We start from the raw sequence: 18,323 nt of genomic DNA, 5'->3' as shown, positions 1-18,323 counted from the left end.
TGACACCAAGACACGTAATTCTTTAATATAAAAATAGTCAAATTAGAGAGTAATACAAATACCAATTTTATAAGAATAAGAGTAATTATATCAAGTATCAAATGTATTTATTGACATTTTTGTAATATGAACGTTAGTCCCAATCAATAGCCCCAATTGTATATTTTATGCCAACTTCATTGTATGGGAATTGGACAGAAAGAATACCATTAGGCTATACTTTTGCACAGCAATGGCTCCCCCGTCTGTTTCATTAAATGAACTGGCAAAATAACCACAGAGAGGACTGTGGGTTATTAGTATATGGCCATAGTTTTCAATACAATAGTAGTACTATTTTTTCCTGATATTGAAGGTGCAACATTAGGCCTACACAAAAAAAATCACTATTCATGACACGATTTCATGACAGGGGACAGATTGATAGTCTTGCGCGCCCAAGTCCACCTTAAAGTCTTGGCCAAATAAAGACGTGTCGAAATTAACCTATTACGTCAAAATCAATATGCATGCGTCAGGGTTTTTCCCACCAACCGGTACTTCAGAATTAAACTACTATAAATATGCATGAATGGAGTAGATACGAATACGTGTGGCAGATAAATGCGAAACTAATTTTAAACAGCCCACAATCGATGCTGCGCTCACCTGCATAGTTAGTTCCGCTGAGACCAACGCAGCACCTCAAAACTCATGTCTTATGTCAAAACTGTACCAGCCCTTACTCGGGCAGGCGTGGATATAAACGTCAGAAGACTGAATACCCTTTCTAACCGAAGAGCACAGTCCACTGTCGCCTCAACTCAGGCAGACCAGGATGTCACCAACAGAGAGTCCTACTCTTCAAGGAAAAGCAGAAATGCTTCCTCCTCTCCAAAGATCTCTATTGACTTTGAGCTGACACAGGAAGCATACAAGAGTAAAGACAATTTAGAACTGCTCAGAAGTTTGGTGGTTTTCAAACTGTGCTCCTATGACCTTTTGGTTGATAAGAACAAGGAGGTATGGTATAATATCTGTGTGCTGAATCTGCATTAAGCTTGTATTTGTTTTGTTGCTAAGAAGCTCAAGTCGGCGAGACACACAAACTGTATTAGAGAAACATTACTGCATGTGATCATGTGTCGCTCTACGTCCTGCTGTGGTGGTTTCACTTGCTGATCTGTCTGTCCTTTAGAAGGATGCTGACTTATAATAGAAGACAACACAGAAGGCCCAAATGACTTTCTAAAGGCAGGACAACCTGCATTTTATAGAATATATAAGAAACAGAATACAATTGGAATTATTTCTCCAGTGAGGGAACTCTGATTTGAAGCGGTATAAGAAAACATAAACAAAGTTTGTTTAACATTCAGTTCGCCTAAAGGGTGTGCATACAGGTGCAGGCAGCGAGGAATCTATTACCTCTCTTCCAGTTAATCTGTCGTCTGCCTAGTATGCTGTGTGCCTATCCCTAGATAACGTTACCACCAAGCGGTCTATTTAGAGTGTTGAATTACTCCCTCTTATAGAACATAACTGTGCCTGACTTGCCCCGGCTCTCCTCCCCCTGTTTACTGTCATCTTGAGGTTCTCACCTCAGTGAAATGTCCAAAAAACTGAAAAAAGACGGTGTTCATGGCAAATGCTATAACAATGTTATGTATCATTTATAAAGGCTTTATTGCCATTATTACCACACAATTATTGGCCACACAAGTAAATGGCGTGAACGAAATTTAAAGGAAATGTTTACTTGTTTGCGGGGACTGCATTCACTGTAAACGCTTTCATTTAAATCGCGCTATGCGATCCTCAGCGCTACAGCTTGAAACGAGCTCTAAATGCATTTCCCTTTTTTTCTTAGCTGATGGATATCAGTAAGTTCCTACTGGGGAAGAAGGCATTTGAGCAGTTTATGAAGATGACATTCTATGGCCAGTTTGTGGCGGGAGAGGACCACAAGTCCATCAAGTCTCTGATTCAAAAGAACAGGGCCTTCGGAGTGGGCTCTGTCCTGGACTACAGTGTAGAGGAGGACCTCACACAAGAGGATGCAGTGACTAAAGAGATGGAGTAAGTAAATTGCTTATTACCCTAAACATTATGTTTCTAACCTATATAAAATGCTGTTCCACAACTTAATCAGAAGGAATATGAGTGGTGATGAATGTGATGAATGCATTTCCTGTCATCAGTTAGGTTTTCGATAAGGATTAGGGAATATAGAAAGTACTGCAGTTCTGTGTTATTCACTTCTGAAAGCACACAAGCATTGTTTTAAGCAAACAAAGTTCTATTTTTCACACATACAGATTTAGTTCCCCAAACTAATGTAATTTCCTTATTTTGTATAAAATCAAAGGCATCCAAATCTAACCAGAGTGAATGACCACAAGTATGATTTTCCCCTCGTTTGAAGCAAGGGACATGCTATAATTTGATATCCCTCTTAGGATGTAAACACTAGTCTGTCCAGACCCCATTGGTCGGTTTGGTCAAGGCCCTCCTCGGTGGATTGGCTGGCCTCTCGGAACTCACTCTTCAGGAATTCTGTCACATGAGTTGATCCCAGCTCTGATATAAGCCTGTATGACAGGCCAGGAAAAACTTACACAACCGTTCTCTCTGAGGAGAGCTGTAGTTTTGATGTGTGAGATAATGGCACTATGTACTCACACTGTGAGATAGTTATGCTAAGAACATTTGTTTTTCTTCTTAGCTTAGTTTCCTGACCCCTCTTTGAAGGACAACTTTAACTTTGAGGTTATATACTTATAAATAAATAAATAAATAAGACATTTGGTCGGCATTTAGTCCAGTGAGAGAGATAAATAAAGCCGCTTAAATTGAAATTGAATTGAGAGAGAGGAACATGCTGCCAAAGGACTCTCTCTCTCTCTCTCTCTCTCTCTCTCTCTCTCTCTCTCTCTCTCTCTCTCTCTCTCAATACACATACAGTCACTTCATTGCTCTGATTAATTTTCTCCTTTGTCTTTACTTTGTCTGCCATCAAAAGACATGGCCCTCAAAGTCTCAGGCAGGCCTCTCTGTTGGTAAAAAAAACAGACCTGCAAGGCATACGCTAGGGAAAGGTAGCTAGTCTACTTTGATGCAAGACGACTGCTATAGTAACGTTCGTGCTTGACATGCACTTCTATGACCCTCCAAAGAGAATCGCACTGATCAGCTAGAGTAGGACACAAACAACAGGGACTTAGCCTTCCAGGAGAATAAAATAGAAAAGTATAGAGTATACATCCCAAGCATGTAAAACGTCTGACACTTACAGTCCAGACAGGCCATCATACCATTCAACCTCCTTCTGTTTAAACGCACTGACAGCGACGTCCAAAAACCCACCAAACCTAGCACCAATGACCAGCAAAATACCCAATATAGTGTCCTGTGACGTCAGCCCTTGTGTCCTGTGATCTGTGATGGTGTAGTGTGTCTGAGTGCCCCTTCAGGAAGGTCAAAACATTGGCAGGGAGACAGCTCAGCTTCAGTCAATCTGGGGCCACCTGTGGGTAGATATGTGCTATATACACTGGCTTGTGCCACAAGGGCAATATGGTTCATAGAATGGTGTTTATTTCTAGAAGTGGAACGGGGCTTAATGTGTGGTCACCAAGGAATTGAATGTGTGTGTGTGTGTGTGTGTGTGTGTGTGTGTGTGTAGAGAGAGATCTCTTAATATACTTTGTGTCCATAACACTATAATACTAAACTTTGTGTCCATAACAAATTAATAAATTCTCCTCTCTTTTCTCATTGTCAGCTCATGTGTGTCTGCTACAGAGAAAGAAGGCATGAGTAAGTCCGTCCTTGTGTTTTTTTGCTCTCATTTGATCCCAAACTATATGATGCAACTGGTTGCAATAGGGAGGAATGCTGATGTGTTTGCTTCCCCCTGCAGGCATGGACCACAGAGAAAAGCAGTATAAGGCTCACCAACAGTTTGGGGACCGTCGAGGGGGAGTGACCGGCGCCAGGACATACTTCTACTCTGATGAGGCCAAATGTGACCAACACATGGAGACCTTCCTAAAGTGTATCAAAGCATCTGGTACACCTGTGGATATAAACAATACGAAAAGGCTGGGCGGTTGGGATGGAGTTTTTTATTCAGTGACTAATAGTAATAATAGTAATTACCATGTACCAATTTGTAGTCCCTTGGCATCATAACACTCACTAAAGGACACTCATAATCTCAAGACCGTAATTAGTACTCAGCAAAAATATCCCTCTATGTAACCTTACTGTTTAGACAGCATTATGCAAAATGCATCAGCTTCCTATTCCCATGAATTTATATATAGCTGTTTTTGATTGATATTAGTGTGGCTTACACTGAGCATGTGTGACCTATCAACCTTCATCCAGGTGGGAGCTCAGTGGATGGCTTCTCTGCCATCAAGATGACTGCACTGGGACGACCCCAATTCCTGGTAGTTAAGGGGGAACTCACCTCATTCAATATCAATGTGTAACACACACTTAGCTGATAGTTGACTCTCTGTTAAAGTGCTATAATGCTTGTATTTTGCTCTCTACCTCTATAGCTCCAGTTCTCGGAGGTTCTGGTGAAATGGAAGCGTTTCTTCAGCTTCCTGGCGGCACAGCAGGGGAGAGATGGCATGGAGGCTCTGGAGCAGAGGCTAGAGCTGCAGCCACTACAGGTACACAGAACACACAGGGTTGGGGAGTAACGGTTCCGTTACCAGCAGAAATATTGTAATCAGCTTACAGATACTTTTGAAAAACTAGATGACTACTTATAGGATTACTTTTCAATTCAGAAAGAAAGTTTTCTCAATGACTGTAACGAGTGCGCTGAGAGTCGTGAAGCAAGTGTTTAAATAAATAAACACAAAAATAAACACGAAACACAAACAACTCACCAACATGAAACCGTTAATAACACCTGAGGAAAGAACCAAGGGGAGTGACAGATATAGGGAAGATAATCAAGGAGGTGATAGAGTCCAGGTGAGTGTCATGAGGCGCTGGTGCTCTCGACGATGGCGACAGATGTGCAGGATAATCAGCAGCCTGATGACCTAGAGGACGGAGAGGGGTATACGTGACAGTACCCCCTCCCTGACGTGCGGATCCAGCCGCAGGACGCCGACAAAGGGGATGAACCCGGGGATCAGGAGCTGACCGGTTACCCCTGCTGAAGCGCGGGAACCTGTCACGTCGGCTGAGGCACGGGAACCTGTCGAGACTGCTGGGGTGCGAGAACCTGTCAGACCGGCTGAGGCAGGGGAGCCTGGCCATCTGGCTGAGGCATGAGAGCCTGTAGCGGCTCCCGGACCCGATGTCATTTACACCAGCACACAAAAAAAACACTCCCTGATGCTTCCCTTAGGTGAGGTATTATTCTGTAATGATGGGGCGGTGAGTCGAAAGCAGGTGCAGGTGAAACATTTTAATAAAACAACAAAACCAAGAACACAACACTAACATAAGGCAGTACGCCGAGACACAAGAACAGAGTCAATAACACCTGAGGAAAGAACCAAGGGGAGTGACAGATATAGGGAAGATAATCAAGGAGGTGATGGAGTCCAGGTAAGTGTCATGAGGTGCGCTTGACGATGGTGACAGGTGTGCGGGATTATCAGCAGCCTGATGACCTAGAGGCCGGAGAGGGAGTACTTGACAATGACATTCAAATCAGAATTGAAAAAAGGCACAAGTTAAATTTGTTCGGCGTGAGCGAGTCTGGCTACAAGTCAGAGACCACTATTTATAACGACACAAGGCGAGACCCAGATGCAGACACAGGAGGCAGATGGTTTGAGCTCTGATATTTATTATAGTCCAAGGGATAGACAAAAGGCAGGTCGGGGACAAGAAAGAGTTTATAGCCAGGGCGGAGTCCAAAATAATACAGGGCAGCAGGCAGGCTCAAGGTCAGGGGCAGGCAGAGTGGTTAGGCAGGCTCAGAGTCAAGACAGGCAAGGGTCAAAACCAGGAGGACGAGAAAAAGAGAGACTGGGGAAAAACAGGAGCTGAGAGAAAAAAAACGCTGGTTGACTTGGCAAACAAGATGAACTAGTGCAGACAGACAGAAAACACAGGTAAAAATACCCAAGGGATAATGGGGAAGATGGTCGACAACTTGAAGGGGGTGGAGACAAGCACAAGGACAGATGAAACAGGGTGTGACACTATGATGACACAACAAACGCGTTTTATGGATCGCAGGAAAATACAACAGCAGTGGTGGATATCACTTAATATTTATATCTACATAGCACATTGATGTGAATCACACTGCAGCTCTCTCATTTACCTATTTGTATTTATTACAGATCCCCATTAGCTGCTGCCAAGGCAGCATCTACTCTTCCTGGGGTCTAGCGAACTTAAGGCAATTGTTTTATAATTTAAAACATGCCATTATATTTCACAACAGATTTCACAACACATTAAGTGTGTGCCCTCAGGCCACTACTCTACTATCACATATCTAAAACACAAACTCCATGTGTATGTGTGTATAGTGTTTATGTTATTGTGTGTGTGTGTGTGTGTATCTGTGCGCCTTACAGATTGTCGTTGGGGATCGTAGTTCACCAATATATATGTGTATTTTAACCCAATAATTATAGAATTTAAGAAGGTTAAGCTGCTTATCACTGTTTTTGTGACCAGTGGACAGTCAGTGAAAAAAGCGCTCTTGAAACAGCTTTAGTGCGGTTCCCAGCCTATTGAATAAAAGTTTGAGGGAGTTTCTTCGTTCTAAACTCCCTGTGGTATTGTGTTCAATACTGTCAAAAACAAGTTTAATTTAAGTGGGCCTTTTATTGCTCAATCTAATTCATGCTGATAAAGAAAACAGACACATGCTCAAACTTGCACACTTTTGATAGAATTATCCCAAACAGCTGCAAATGATCGGCATATCAAAGTGTCACCAACAAAAATGTAAGCAATTGGCCTATACCAAATGCAGCATATGGTTTTCATTTGTCACATGCAAATTGCACTTTTCAGTAGTGCTCAAAGCATGCCTTTACATGAGCGCAACATTTCTTTCTTCAACTTGAAGCAATGACCAGTCCTCCATGACAACAAAACATAAACAACAGAGTAGGTTATTAAGTCCTTAGTGTTTGGGTTAAGTTCAGGTAAAACATTTAGACTAATCTATATTTCCAAGTCTTGAAGATCAAGGGTTATTAATTAACTGGAACGACAGGACATCTGATAGACTTTGTTTTTTAATGTAAATACATGGCCTACTTGTATCATTATCTGTAGTGGAAAGCAGTGGGTTAGAAGAAGCCTACATAACCAACCCATAAAGTAAAATGCAACATCCATTTATGGCCAGCTATGCACACTCTCAAATGTATTTAGTCTGCAATAAATGTCATTCAATTGGTCATATTCATTTTTGTCTTCTTCTAATGCCTCTTAAGCGGAAAGCAAGCTAAAAGTAACTGAACGTAAACAGATTGTGTTACTGAGTTTGGGTAATCCAAAAGTTACTATTCTGATTACAATTTTTGGAAGGTAACTAGTAACCGTAACGGATTATATTTAGAAAGTAACCTACCCAACCCTGAGAACACAGTTACTGTTCTTTAGGGTTTATAATGACTTGTGTAAAGGTGATCACCCCTTGTTTGACCTATTTGATCCATTGAGATAACAATGTCGTACTATATATATATACGGTCAAAATGCCTATTTGTCCATACAGGATTTTATGACCACGCTGGGGTCCACAGGTGACTTCCATGGCTGGTTCACTGGAGAGAAACAAGGATCAGGGTAAAAATAATACCTCTCGTTCGAGAAACTGTATTGTGCCATAAAGCAGTAGAATAATTGCCCTTGCATACTTTGTTGAAAAAGCCCCTTACAACAACTATATTTGACTTACTAAAAGCGGTCTCTCTCTGTGCCCCTTCAGAACCATTGACAGGCTGGACTGGAACAGCCTGATCGACGACAGAATAAAGATATCAGATCTGCTGGTTGTCCCAAATTTAGAGGTAAGCAAGGCACGGCAATGGCAACGAAAGTGCTCTAGAAGATAGAAGATACCACTTGGTTTCAAACTCAAGTGGTTCTGTAAACACCTCCAAACCCTGTCAATTGTTTGAGTAAATACATTGATAAGATTGACCATTCAGTTTAGAGTTGATCCCAGAATGGTGAAAGAATGTTTGAAAAGAGTTACACCTCTTGTGACTCACTGGGCCTGAAATGGTTTGAATTGGCACGCCATTCTCTATGTAAGCATTAACACATGACAGCTGTGCAATTCCAAGGAATAACCACACACCTCAGCGGTGTGAGAAGGCTTGAGGCCGTGTGTTAATACTTACTTATCTTAGCTTAGACAAAGCCAGCCTGTTGAAGGTAAAGGCCCTCAGGTCTCTGTGTGTGTGGGCTGTCTCCAGTGTTAGCTCAGACAGTGTGATTCATTGAGCCTCAGGTAAGGTATTTTAGGCTCTCCTTTCTTTGTTTGTCCAGACTGGTCAGCTGGAGCCCCTGCTCAATAAGTTCACAGAGGAGGAGGAGAAACAGATGAAGAGGATGCTCCAGAGGCTGGACGTACTTGCCAATGTAAACACAGGGAGGTCAAAATACTATATGAAACCATGCTTATGTTGTCTTCAGCAATGTTATGCTATGTCACGTTACATCACGCCAGGTCATCTTATCATCTCATAATTAGCTACCAGTTCAGTTTCCTTGGTTTATTGAGAAAGGCTCTGAGCTCATGTGTGGATTGAAGTGGAACTCACCTGTTCTGGCTGTCTGTGTTGCAGCATGCAGAGGAGCACAGTGTTCGTCTGATGGTGGATGCAGAGCAGACCTACTTCCAGCCCGCCATCAGCACACTGACTGTGGAGATGCAGAGGATCTACAATAGAGGGAGACCTGTCATCTTCAACACCTACCAGTGCTACCTCAAGGTTAGGGACCCATTACGTTGCCATCCTTCCAAGTCTTGTTTGTCACATCACAAGGAAGTTGAAGCCTGGGAGCTGAGGCTACTAGAGACCCTGTCACTGAGTTTCTATGCTCATACATGTAGTCATGTCTTACCAGCAGCTCTCTGAAACACATCATTTGAAGGTTTGATCATTAACAGCTTATACGCCATTATCATACAGATGACCGGTGTCCCTAATATCCCTCCTTTACTTCCTTCCTCTCGCTTTCTCTACCATTGTAGGAGGCCTATGATATTGTGACCATGGATGTTGAGTTGTCGAGGCGTGAGGGATGGTTTTTTGGGGCCAAGCTGGTGCGTGGGGCTTATATGTACCAGGAGAGGAGCAGAGCGGAGGAGATCGGATACGAGGACCCCATCAACCCTGACTATGAGACCACTAACATGATGTACCACAAGTAAGGGATGGATGCGCTTATTTAGTTACTCACTGTGCTTAAATAAATACTGTACTTAAAACATTCTTCAATTCGTATTGAATAGCAATTGTTTTTAAGAACCTGTTAAAATGCTGAATGACCTATAAAGTAAACTCTCTGACTTGACCAAAAGTAGAGCACTATGAGGAATTTTTCAGTAACAGCTGTGTAACATCGTTTCACACAGAGAGCATTTTGGTTTGTATTTTTTTAATTTTAGTCATTCAGCAGACACTCTTATCCAGAGCGACTTACAGGAGCATCTAGGGTTAAGTGCCTTGCTCAGGGGCACATCAACCAATGTTTCACCTAGTCGGCTCAGTGATTCAAACTACAACCTTTCAGTTACTGTCCCAACGCTCTTAACCGCTAGGATACCTGTAGTTTACTTAACATGTCTGTCATGTCTGTACTCTGTAAGGTGTCTAGACTACATCCTCGATGAGATTGTACTGAACAGAAATGCCAATGTCATGGTTGCTTCTCACAATGAGGACACAGTGAAGCACACCCTCAGGAGGCAAGTCTCATTACTGCACTGCATGGCCTTAGCTTGACACAGACACACTGAGGATGGCTCTCTGCCAAGTTTTCCTTCTCAAACTCTAACACACGTAGTTATTGCATTTCTATAGAGTTTTTCTCATGTTTAAAGCATATACTATGTACATTCATGGCCAAAAGGTTTGAGAATTACACAAATATTAATTTTCACAAAGTCTGCTGCCTCAGTTTGTATGATGGCAATTTGCATATACTCCAGAATGTTATGAAGAGTGATCAGATGAATTGCAATTAATTGCAAAGTCCCTCCCTCTTGGGTGGCGCGACAGTTTGATTGTGTCTGCTGGGCTGCAGAAGATTTGTTTGTTTTCAGCGTGTGTAGTTTATCAAGTATTTAACTCAATCATCGGTGTGATCGCTTTAGGTCGTGGTTGTTTTCGTTTGGGCCCGCTCCCGTTATGGATCGCATGGATTAGGAGCAACATTGTTGCAAAGCTTTTTTCAGACATTTTAGTTAAAAGGGAGGTTGCTTGCAAGTTGTGTATTGTTATGTGAACTGTATTGAGGTGAGGTGTACTAATGACATGTGGCCGAGAAGATTGTGGACATTTTTGAGGCCTTTGTTGTGTCTATGAACACCCCCCACATTCATACCCTCTGCACTCATCCACTGGAAGATAATACAGATTATTGCAAATCCTCTGTTGATGACTGGGTTCGTTCTTGTATGAAGTTGCTGTTAAATTGCTATGCCATTATTAGTATTATTATATTCTTATTGGGGTTACCCCTGTGCTGTGATGTGGGTTTTATATGGTGTGTATTCTCTTTTCTCTCCACTGGCTATCTGGTAAACAGGCTACACTCTAGGCAGTCTCTTCTGCTGATGTGTGTGGGTCTGGTAGTGGTACTATTCTACTCTTTTACTTTCGGCATGGTTAATACCTGCCTGGCGCCCGAACAAAATCTTTCTTTACCCCTCTCTAATAAATACCGCTACAATGCTGATTGAGTTTGAATAACAGACTGGAAACTTCAAAAGGAGGGTGGTGCTTGGAATCATTGTTCTTCCTCTGTCAATCATGGTTACCTGCAAGGAAACACGTGCCGTCATCTTTGCTTTGCACAAAAAGGTCTTCACAGGCAAGGATATTGCTGCCAATAAGATTGCACCTAAATCAACCATTTATTGGATCATCAAAAACTTCAAGGAGAGCGGTTCCAATTGTTGTGAAGAAGGCTTCAGGCCGCCCAAGAAAGTTCAGCAAGCTCCAGGACCGTCTCCTAAAGTTGATTCCGTTGCGGGATCGGGGCACCACCAGTACAGAGCTTGCTCAGAAATGGCTGCAGGCAGGTGTGAGTGCATCTGCATGCACAGTGAGGCAAAGACTTTTGGAGGATGGCTTGGTGTCAAGAAGGGCAGCAAAGAAGCGACTTATCTCCAGGAAAAACATCAGGGACAGACTGATATTCTACAAAAGGTACAGGGATTGGACTGCTGAGGACTGGGGTAAAGTCATTTTCTCTGATGAATCCCCTTTCCGATTGTTTGGGGCATCTGGAAAAAAGCTTGTCCGGAGAAGACAAGGTGGGCGCTACCATCAGTCCTGTGTCATGCCAACAGTGAAGCATCCAGAGACCATTCATGCTTGGGGTTGCGTCTCAGCCAAGGGAGTGGGCTCACTCACAATTCTGCCTAAGAACACAGCCATGAATAAAGAATGGTACCAACACATCCTCCGAGAGCAACTTCTTCCAACCACCCAGGAACAGTTTTGTGACGAACAATGCCTTTTCCAGCATGATGGAGCACCTTACCATAAGGCAAAAGTGATAACTAAGTGGGATCAAATCATCTATATTTTGTGTCCATGGCCAGGAAACTCCCCAGAACTTAATCCCATTGAGAACTTGTGGTCAATCCTCAAGAGGCGGGTTGACAAACAAAAACCCACAAATTCTGACAAACTCCAAGCATTGATTATGCAAGAATGGGCTGCCATCAGTCAGTGGCCCAGAAGTTAATTGACAGCATGCCAGGGCTGATTGCAGAGGCCTTGAAAAAAGAATGGTCAACACTGCAAATATTGACTCTTTCCATCAATTTCATGTAATTGTCAATAAAAGCCTTTGACACGTATGAAATGCTTGTAATTATACTTGAGTATTCCATAGTAACATCTGACAAAAATATCTAAAGACACCAAAGCAGCAAACTTTGTGGAAATTAATATTTGTGTCTTTCTCAAAACGTTTGGCCACGACTGTACAGTTGAAGTCGGAGTTTACATACACCTTAGCCAAATACATTTAAACTCCGTTTTTCAGAATTCCTGACATTTAATCCGAGTAAAGATTCCCTGTTTTAGGTCAGTTAGGATCACCACTTTATTTTAAGAATGTGAAATGTCAGAATAATAGTTGAGAGAGAGTTTCAGCTTTTATTTCTTTCATCACATACCCAGTGGGTCAGAAGTTTACATACACTCAAGCCTCCTCCTTTTTCCTCCAAACATAGCGATGGTCATTATGGCCATACAGTTCAATTTTTCTTTCATCAGACCAGAGGACATTTCTCCAAAACGTGCAATCTTTACCCATGTGCAGTTGCAAACCGTAGTCTGGCATTTTTATGGCGGATTTGGAGCAGTGGCTTCTTTCTTGCTGAGCGGCCTTTCAGGTTATGTCGATTATAGAACTTGTTTTACTGTGGATATAGATACTTTTGTACCTGTTACCTCCAGCATCTTCACAAGGTCCTTTGCTGTTCTGGGATTGCACTTTTCGCACCAAAATATGTTCATCTCTAGGAGACAGAACACGTCTTCTTCCTGAGCGATATGACAGCTGCGGAGTCCCATGGTGTTTATACTTGCGTACTATTGTTTGTACAGATGAACGTGGTACCTTCAGGCATTTGGAAATTGCTCCCAAGGATGAATCCGACTTGTGGAGGTCTTGGCTGATTTATGGCAAGCAAAGAGGCACTGGGTTTGTAGGTAGGCCTTTCACAAATACATCCACAGGTACACCTCCAATTGACTCAAATTATATCAATTAGCCTATCAGAAGCTTCTAAAGCCATGACATAATTTTATGGAATTTTCCAAGCAGTTTAAAGGCACAGTCAATTTAGTGTATGTAAACTTCTGACCCACTGGAATTGTGATACAGTGAAACATTACTTGTGTTCAATGTGTCAACATTGAAAAAGTATATATCCTAACCAACTTGCCAAAACTATAGTTTGTTAACAAGAAATTTGTGGAGTGGTTGAAAAACGATTTTTAATGACTCCAACTGTGTGTGTAAAGCTAACGTGTCCCTTTCACCATTAGTGCAGCTAGAGTTGTTTGCACATACAGTAACAAAATGTGTCCAAAGGAAGTCTCTATGCCCGGGTACCTCATCTCTTAGTTTCATAGACTGTGTCTTCGTCACTATCACATACCATACAAATATAACTTATACTTATAATTTTCCTTTTCCTCTTGTTGACACAGGATGAATGAGTTGGGCCTGACTCCCACGGAGAACAAGGTGTACTTTGGACAGCTGCTGGGCATGTGCGACCAAATCAGCTTCCCATTGGGTGAGACTGACTGATTGGTTAATTGATTGATTGGTTAGCTTCCCAATGGTCCAAGTTTGCACTTCCCATGCCTACAGGACAGATTATTGGGATGCAGGGACAGACAGAGCTCTCTGACCTCACAGAGCACTGCTGATTTGATGGCCTTTTGGCCCTGTTTAGATTCCATAGGATTTGTATTGGTATTTCCCAATAGCAGTCAGTTATTTGTGTTGACACATTGAACCTCATGACCCTGCATTGTGCACATATGGAGTTCTGGGACTTGCACTGACACTTTATTGACAAATTGGCCATGACTGGTGTTGGCTCACAGCACTAGTTTGTCAATCAAAGACATTGTATTGAACTAAATCAGGGATGATCAACTGAGGTGCTGGGGAGCCACAGGATGTGAAGGCTTTTGCTCCATCCTAGCGAAGATACTACTGGTTCAACTTTGTGTGGTCTAAAATTTAAGTGCACGATTAGTTGAATAAATTCCCAACTCACTAATTCCATTACACTAGCCAAGTATAATATTTTTTGGGTATGTACTGAAAAGCTGCCCCAATAAATGTCATTCTCTTCCCCTCTGTCTCTCTCTCCTCCAGGCCAGGCAGGTTTCCCGGTCTATAAATATGTTCCATATGGGCCGGTGAATGAGGTGATACCGTACTTATCCCGTCGTGCCCAGGAGAACAGGGGCTTCATGAAGGGTTCCCAGAGGGAGAGGGAGCTGCTGTGGAAGGAGCTAAAACGCAGGCTGGCCTCGGGACAGGTCTTCTACAGACCTCAGCCTGAACCGGGTCTATGAAATCACAGCTAGCTAGCTGTCTGTGCTGTGTCATGACGTTGGCCTCTGAGTATAGCAACCCCATCCCCTCTCCCTGCCACCCCCCTTGCCTCCTTCAACTAGGCTGCTGTGGTCAGAGGTTGTAAATTCCTGAGAAGACCTCATGGACACACAGTTATAGAGAGTAGTCTTTCATGGAGACAAAGGAAATCCTTCCACCTCACAGAACTCGAGGTACGAACAAATTTCATGTTCCGGAGAAAGTGTAAAAGATCGGTGAAGAATCCAGCTACGAACTGGTCCGTTTGTCACAACTTGGGAAGCTCATGGGAGACTGTGGCCACATTACCATAACGTTGTTTATATAATAGACCCAGATAAAGGGTTTATATCTGTCGTGGAAGGATCAGAATTTGTTGGTAACATTTGTAAGATGTTTAATATTCATCAAATGTGTGTAAGTTATTTCTCATCAGAATGGTATTTTTCTATAATGCTGTGGCGAGGTTGCAGTTATCTGTTCTATGTCAAAACTAAGTTGCATGGGCCGCTGAGAGGGGAGAGGTCAAAGTGTCATCATGTGTAAACATATCTTTCACTCCCTACCTTTTTCTTGTGGGGAAAGGAAGGGTGGCAGTGTCTGTAATCATTCTATGCTCCCTCTAATGTTGTTTCTATCTTAACCTATAGCCTCATTCTCCTCTCCGTGAGTTTGTCCAGGAGGTTGTATTTAGAGTGGGTTGTATCTAAATGACAATTTGATATATGCCTGTTGATTTGGAGGATTGGTTTATGGTTCTGGGGTTTGGGAAAGGAGACAAAGCTGAACGATGAATTATGTCTATGCTGTCTGACTATGTGTGTCTTTGCTATTAAAGGAACTCAGTTGCATTGTAAGGGGGCTCTCAGAGAATTCACTGAGAGACACTGAATTTATATGAGAGTCACAGGCTTGTGATAGAGCTCATATAATTAAAGATGGAGTTTTATAACTAACTCTGACTTGTGTGTGTGGTTTGCTCCCATGATTTGTTAAATAGAGGAAATTTCCACGACACATCTAATTGTTGTATAAGATGAATGAGTGAGTATGATACTGTTTACATAATTTTACAATGTGATTTTGGACTGTTTAATGAAGGAAAACTCAAAAAGGGAATTGGATTTGAACTAAATCAGAGGACCGCCCCTGAGCCCAGTTAGGGTCAGACATCCTGGGACAGCCCTTTTCTGCCATTCCGAATAAAACCCAACTTTGATAAATTATCACCAGACCATGTTTTTCTCCATTAGGACCATTGCTGAATCTTTTATCGATACCGACAGAATGAGAACAAGTCTTTGATATGAATTACTAGTCTGCAGCTAGGAATTTGGTATCATCGAACGCGAAGAACGACAACCGCCGAAACATCCAATCTATAATGAATGTCACTTTGAACTATCCCCTTTAACCAAGACAAGAGAGGGAGAGAGACGGACAATTCTACAAAAGAAAGACTTTTCACCAGCGATCAAGACGACACACTGAGCGTAAATATATATATTGATTGCAATTGTTCCCGAATGAGTGAGCGTTCATGTGTAAAGGATTAGCATTTTAATTGTGGCTTGTTTAACAAGCCACCTGCCGGTTCAGCCCACTAGTGCATATTCTCCTATCATTTCATGTAACCACATTCACCATGTTTGTTTGTTTGTTTATGCATTTCTGTGAATTACTTAGTTAGTAATAAATAAATTATTTAAGACAATTGATGTATGGATGACTCATAGTGAAGACTGGGTTCGTGCAGATAACCAACAATTTATGACATTTGGAAGGAGACTAACGTGAGTTAAAATAAATCATTAATCAGAAGACTATTGATCAGATATGAAAATATCTGAAAGGTTATATTGGGAAATTATAACTTTGTAATCTGAATACTTTCCTTGGTGCCCCGACTTCCTAGTTAATTACAGTTACATGATTATTCAGTTTAATCATGTAATACTAATTACAGGAATCTTTGATAAAAACTAAGTCTTCAATTTAATGATAGTAAAGACACAACAGCTGCTTTCTCTCTTTCTGTCTCCTCTCTCTCTTTGTCATGTTCTCTGTCTTATTCTTATCAATTACCCCTCTCTCTTTTAATCTCTCTCCCTTCCCCCCCAACCATCTTTCTTCCTCTCTCTTAATTCTCTCTATGAGCATTCCTCTTGGTGTCCTCAGCATCCTCAGAGCGCTGCATATATCATATGGGCATCTTTACTACTCTAACAGGACTCCCTAAAATGTCAGGCTGGCCCAGACTACCCGTCACTCGCTGCTTTTTATAGCTCTATTTATCCTGGAGAGGGACAACAGTAATAAAAACATTGCAGGCTTGATTTAAGTGGCAGTAAAATATCCATCAATATCCCTTTTACTTTATAATGCTTCTTGAGAATACAAATCCCTCTGAGGAGTATTTCTGTAGATTTCCTACATCATGTTTTAAAGATAGTATCATATAGTGTTCTTTGGGAAATGTATACTGTACATAAATCTATGGTGAGAATGTATACTTGTCTACACACACCGGTGCCTCTGTAGTACTGCATTAAATATTGCTCTCATAGACAGAGCTACTTTAGTTTGAATCAATAAGAGTCTTTTGGAACTAAATTGTGTAAAGTGTCTGGAGGGTTGGTTCTCCGGTAGCCTTGTTTCTTTTGTGTTCATATCCAGGGATGCAATTACAGTATTGTATACGATTCTGGACATCAAATAACTGATACTGACTGTGCTATTTATTTGTCCATTTGGCATGTAAATTAATTACATTTTAAATGTGTTGGATTTTACACTCCAAAATAAAAGAGAGCCGCACACTCTAGGAGCTCAGATGCAAAAATGTAATTACCAACGTTTCGACAGCCAAGCTGTCTTCATCAGGGTATAATCACAAACACTGCGGGATGACTCATTTATATAGTGTCAAAAGACACAGGTGTCTGTAATCATGGCCAAGAGTGGCCAAATATCATTGGTTAATATCAAATATTAAAATGGCATACAAAGAACCGCATACAAGCAACAAATGGATAGCATACGATCATAAATACATTTTTAACTACACAAGCTTACAAACAATTACAATGGCAAAGTCACAATAATCACAAGAATGGCTTCAGATCTTACACTCCAACCTTGTCTAAAGTAAATATACTTAAGCTATCTGTGAAAAGTAATTCATTTTGTTTATTCAAAATGTGTTTCACGAAGTGAGTTTATAACCAAAATGGTTGACAAGAAGAATGTATGGAAAAATGCACAAGGCCTCAACAAGTCTTGTACAAGTTGAAAGTAAATTGAGAAATCACAAAGTTATCGTCCTCTTTTGATAGCCCAGCTTTTAAGTTAGAGTCCCAGTATGGGTCATTTTGTGTGATAATTGTAGGCTAATGCCTGTTTCATTACTGACAGTCTATTAATATCTCCGACGGAAACTAATCACGCTTCCCAGTTATTATCACCCTGCGACTCTGCAGATGTTCATTCAATTGCCTGTGATATTGTTCTCTCACCCTGAATAGGGGAGGGAGAGGATGTGTTATTCATTGTAGGCAAATTGGTCAGAAGAACTCTGTGTTACAGAAACAAGAAAAATACATTGTCCAATGTAAGGGCTCAATTCAATCTGTATTGTTATAGCTCAAATTCATTTTAAAGGCAGTGTTCCTACGTTCGCGGAGACTGCATTCACAGTAAATGCTGCAAATGTCGGCTCATTCGGAAATCGCCTTTCAATGTCAAAGCGGATCTTCCGCAAATCCTTCAGCAATACGTTTCTGTTCTCCGTTTTTTTTTAAACTGTTCTTTTTGACTTTCGAGATGGTTTTTTTTCTCTAGTAAGGAAACAATGGAACTCCAGATCCACTGACAGTACCTTCTAAACTGAGCTGTTCCTAATTTACTTTATGTAATGAATGTCAACGTTTCTTATGCAAGAGGTTGACTGGAATCACTTTACATGTGGGCTTTGCATAGTTTCCTCCAAGTTCTACTAAGCTACATGGATTTTTTTTTAAAGG

General features: G+C 41.5%; 1 protein-coding gene across 2 annotated transcripts; it reads left to right on the top strand.

The window, feature by feature from the left end:
* The first annotated feature begins 587 nt into the window (after positions 1-587).
* Positions 588-15,528, top strand: prodhb (proline dehydrogenase (oxidase) 1b). Of its 2 annotated transcripts, XM_020475489.2 has the most exons (14): positions 590-1,002; positions 1,850-2,058; positions 3,764-3,798; positions 3,902-4,051; positions 4,372-4,436; positions 4,551-4,667; positions 7,706-7,776; positions 7,919-8,000; positions 8,485-8,577; positions 8,784-8,930; positions 9,194-9,369; positions 9,812-9,910; positions 13,398-13,486; positions 14,080-15,528. In XM_020475489.2, exons 1-14 carry the CDS (start codon positions 694-696, stop codon positions 14,280-14,282), a joined length of 1,845 nt encoding a protein of 614 aa, XP_020331078.1. In that variant the 5' UTR covers positions 590-693; the 3' UTR covers positions 14,283-15,528. The 2 variants fall into 2 exon arrangements, with proteins under 2 accessions (XP_031662640.1, XP_020331078.1); XM_031806780.1 differs by lacking the exon at positions 9,812-9,910 and having other exon boundaries at positions 588-1,002; positions 14,080-15,155.
* Positions 15,529-18,323: the final 2,795 nt, after the last annotated feature.

This window comes from Oncorhynchus kisutch, linkage group LG3 (genome assembly GCF_002021735.2).
Source record: "Oncorhynchus kisutch isolate 150728-3 linkage group LG3, Okis_V2, whole genome shotgun sequence".
In the NCBI taxonomy this organism is placed as follows: Eukaryota; Metazoa; Chordata; class Actinopteri; order Salmoniformes; family Salmonidae; genus Oncorhynchus; species Oncorhynchus kisutch.
Note: the sequence above shows the minus strand (reverse complement) of the source record. Positions and strands in the feature narration are given on the sequence as shown.

Excerpts from the sequence above, each read along its gene's own strand:
- prodhb (XM_020475489.2), top strand. The coding sequence starts at position 694 with ATGTCTTATGTCAAAACTGTACCAGCCCTTACTCGGGCAGGCGTGGAT. Across the intron at positions 1,003-1,849 it reads TGGTTGATAAGAACAAGGAG|CTGATGGATATCAGTAAGTT; the intron begins GTATGGTATAAT and ends TTTTTTTCTTAG. Across the intron at positions 4,437-4,550 it reads TGGGACGACCCCAATTCCTG|CTCCAGTTCTCGGAGGTTCT; the intron begins GTAGTTAAGGGG and ends CTACCTCTATAG.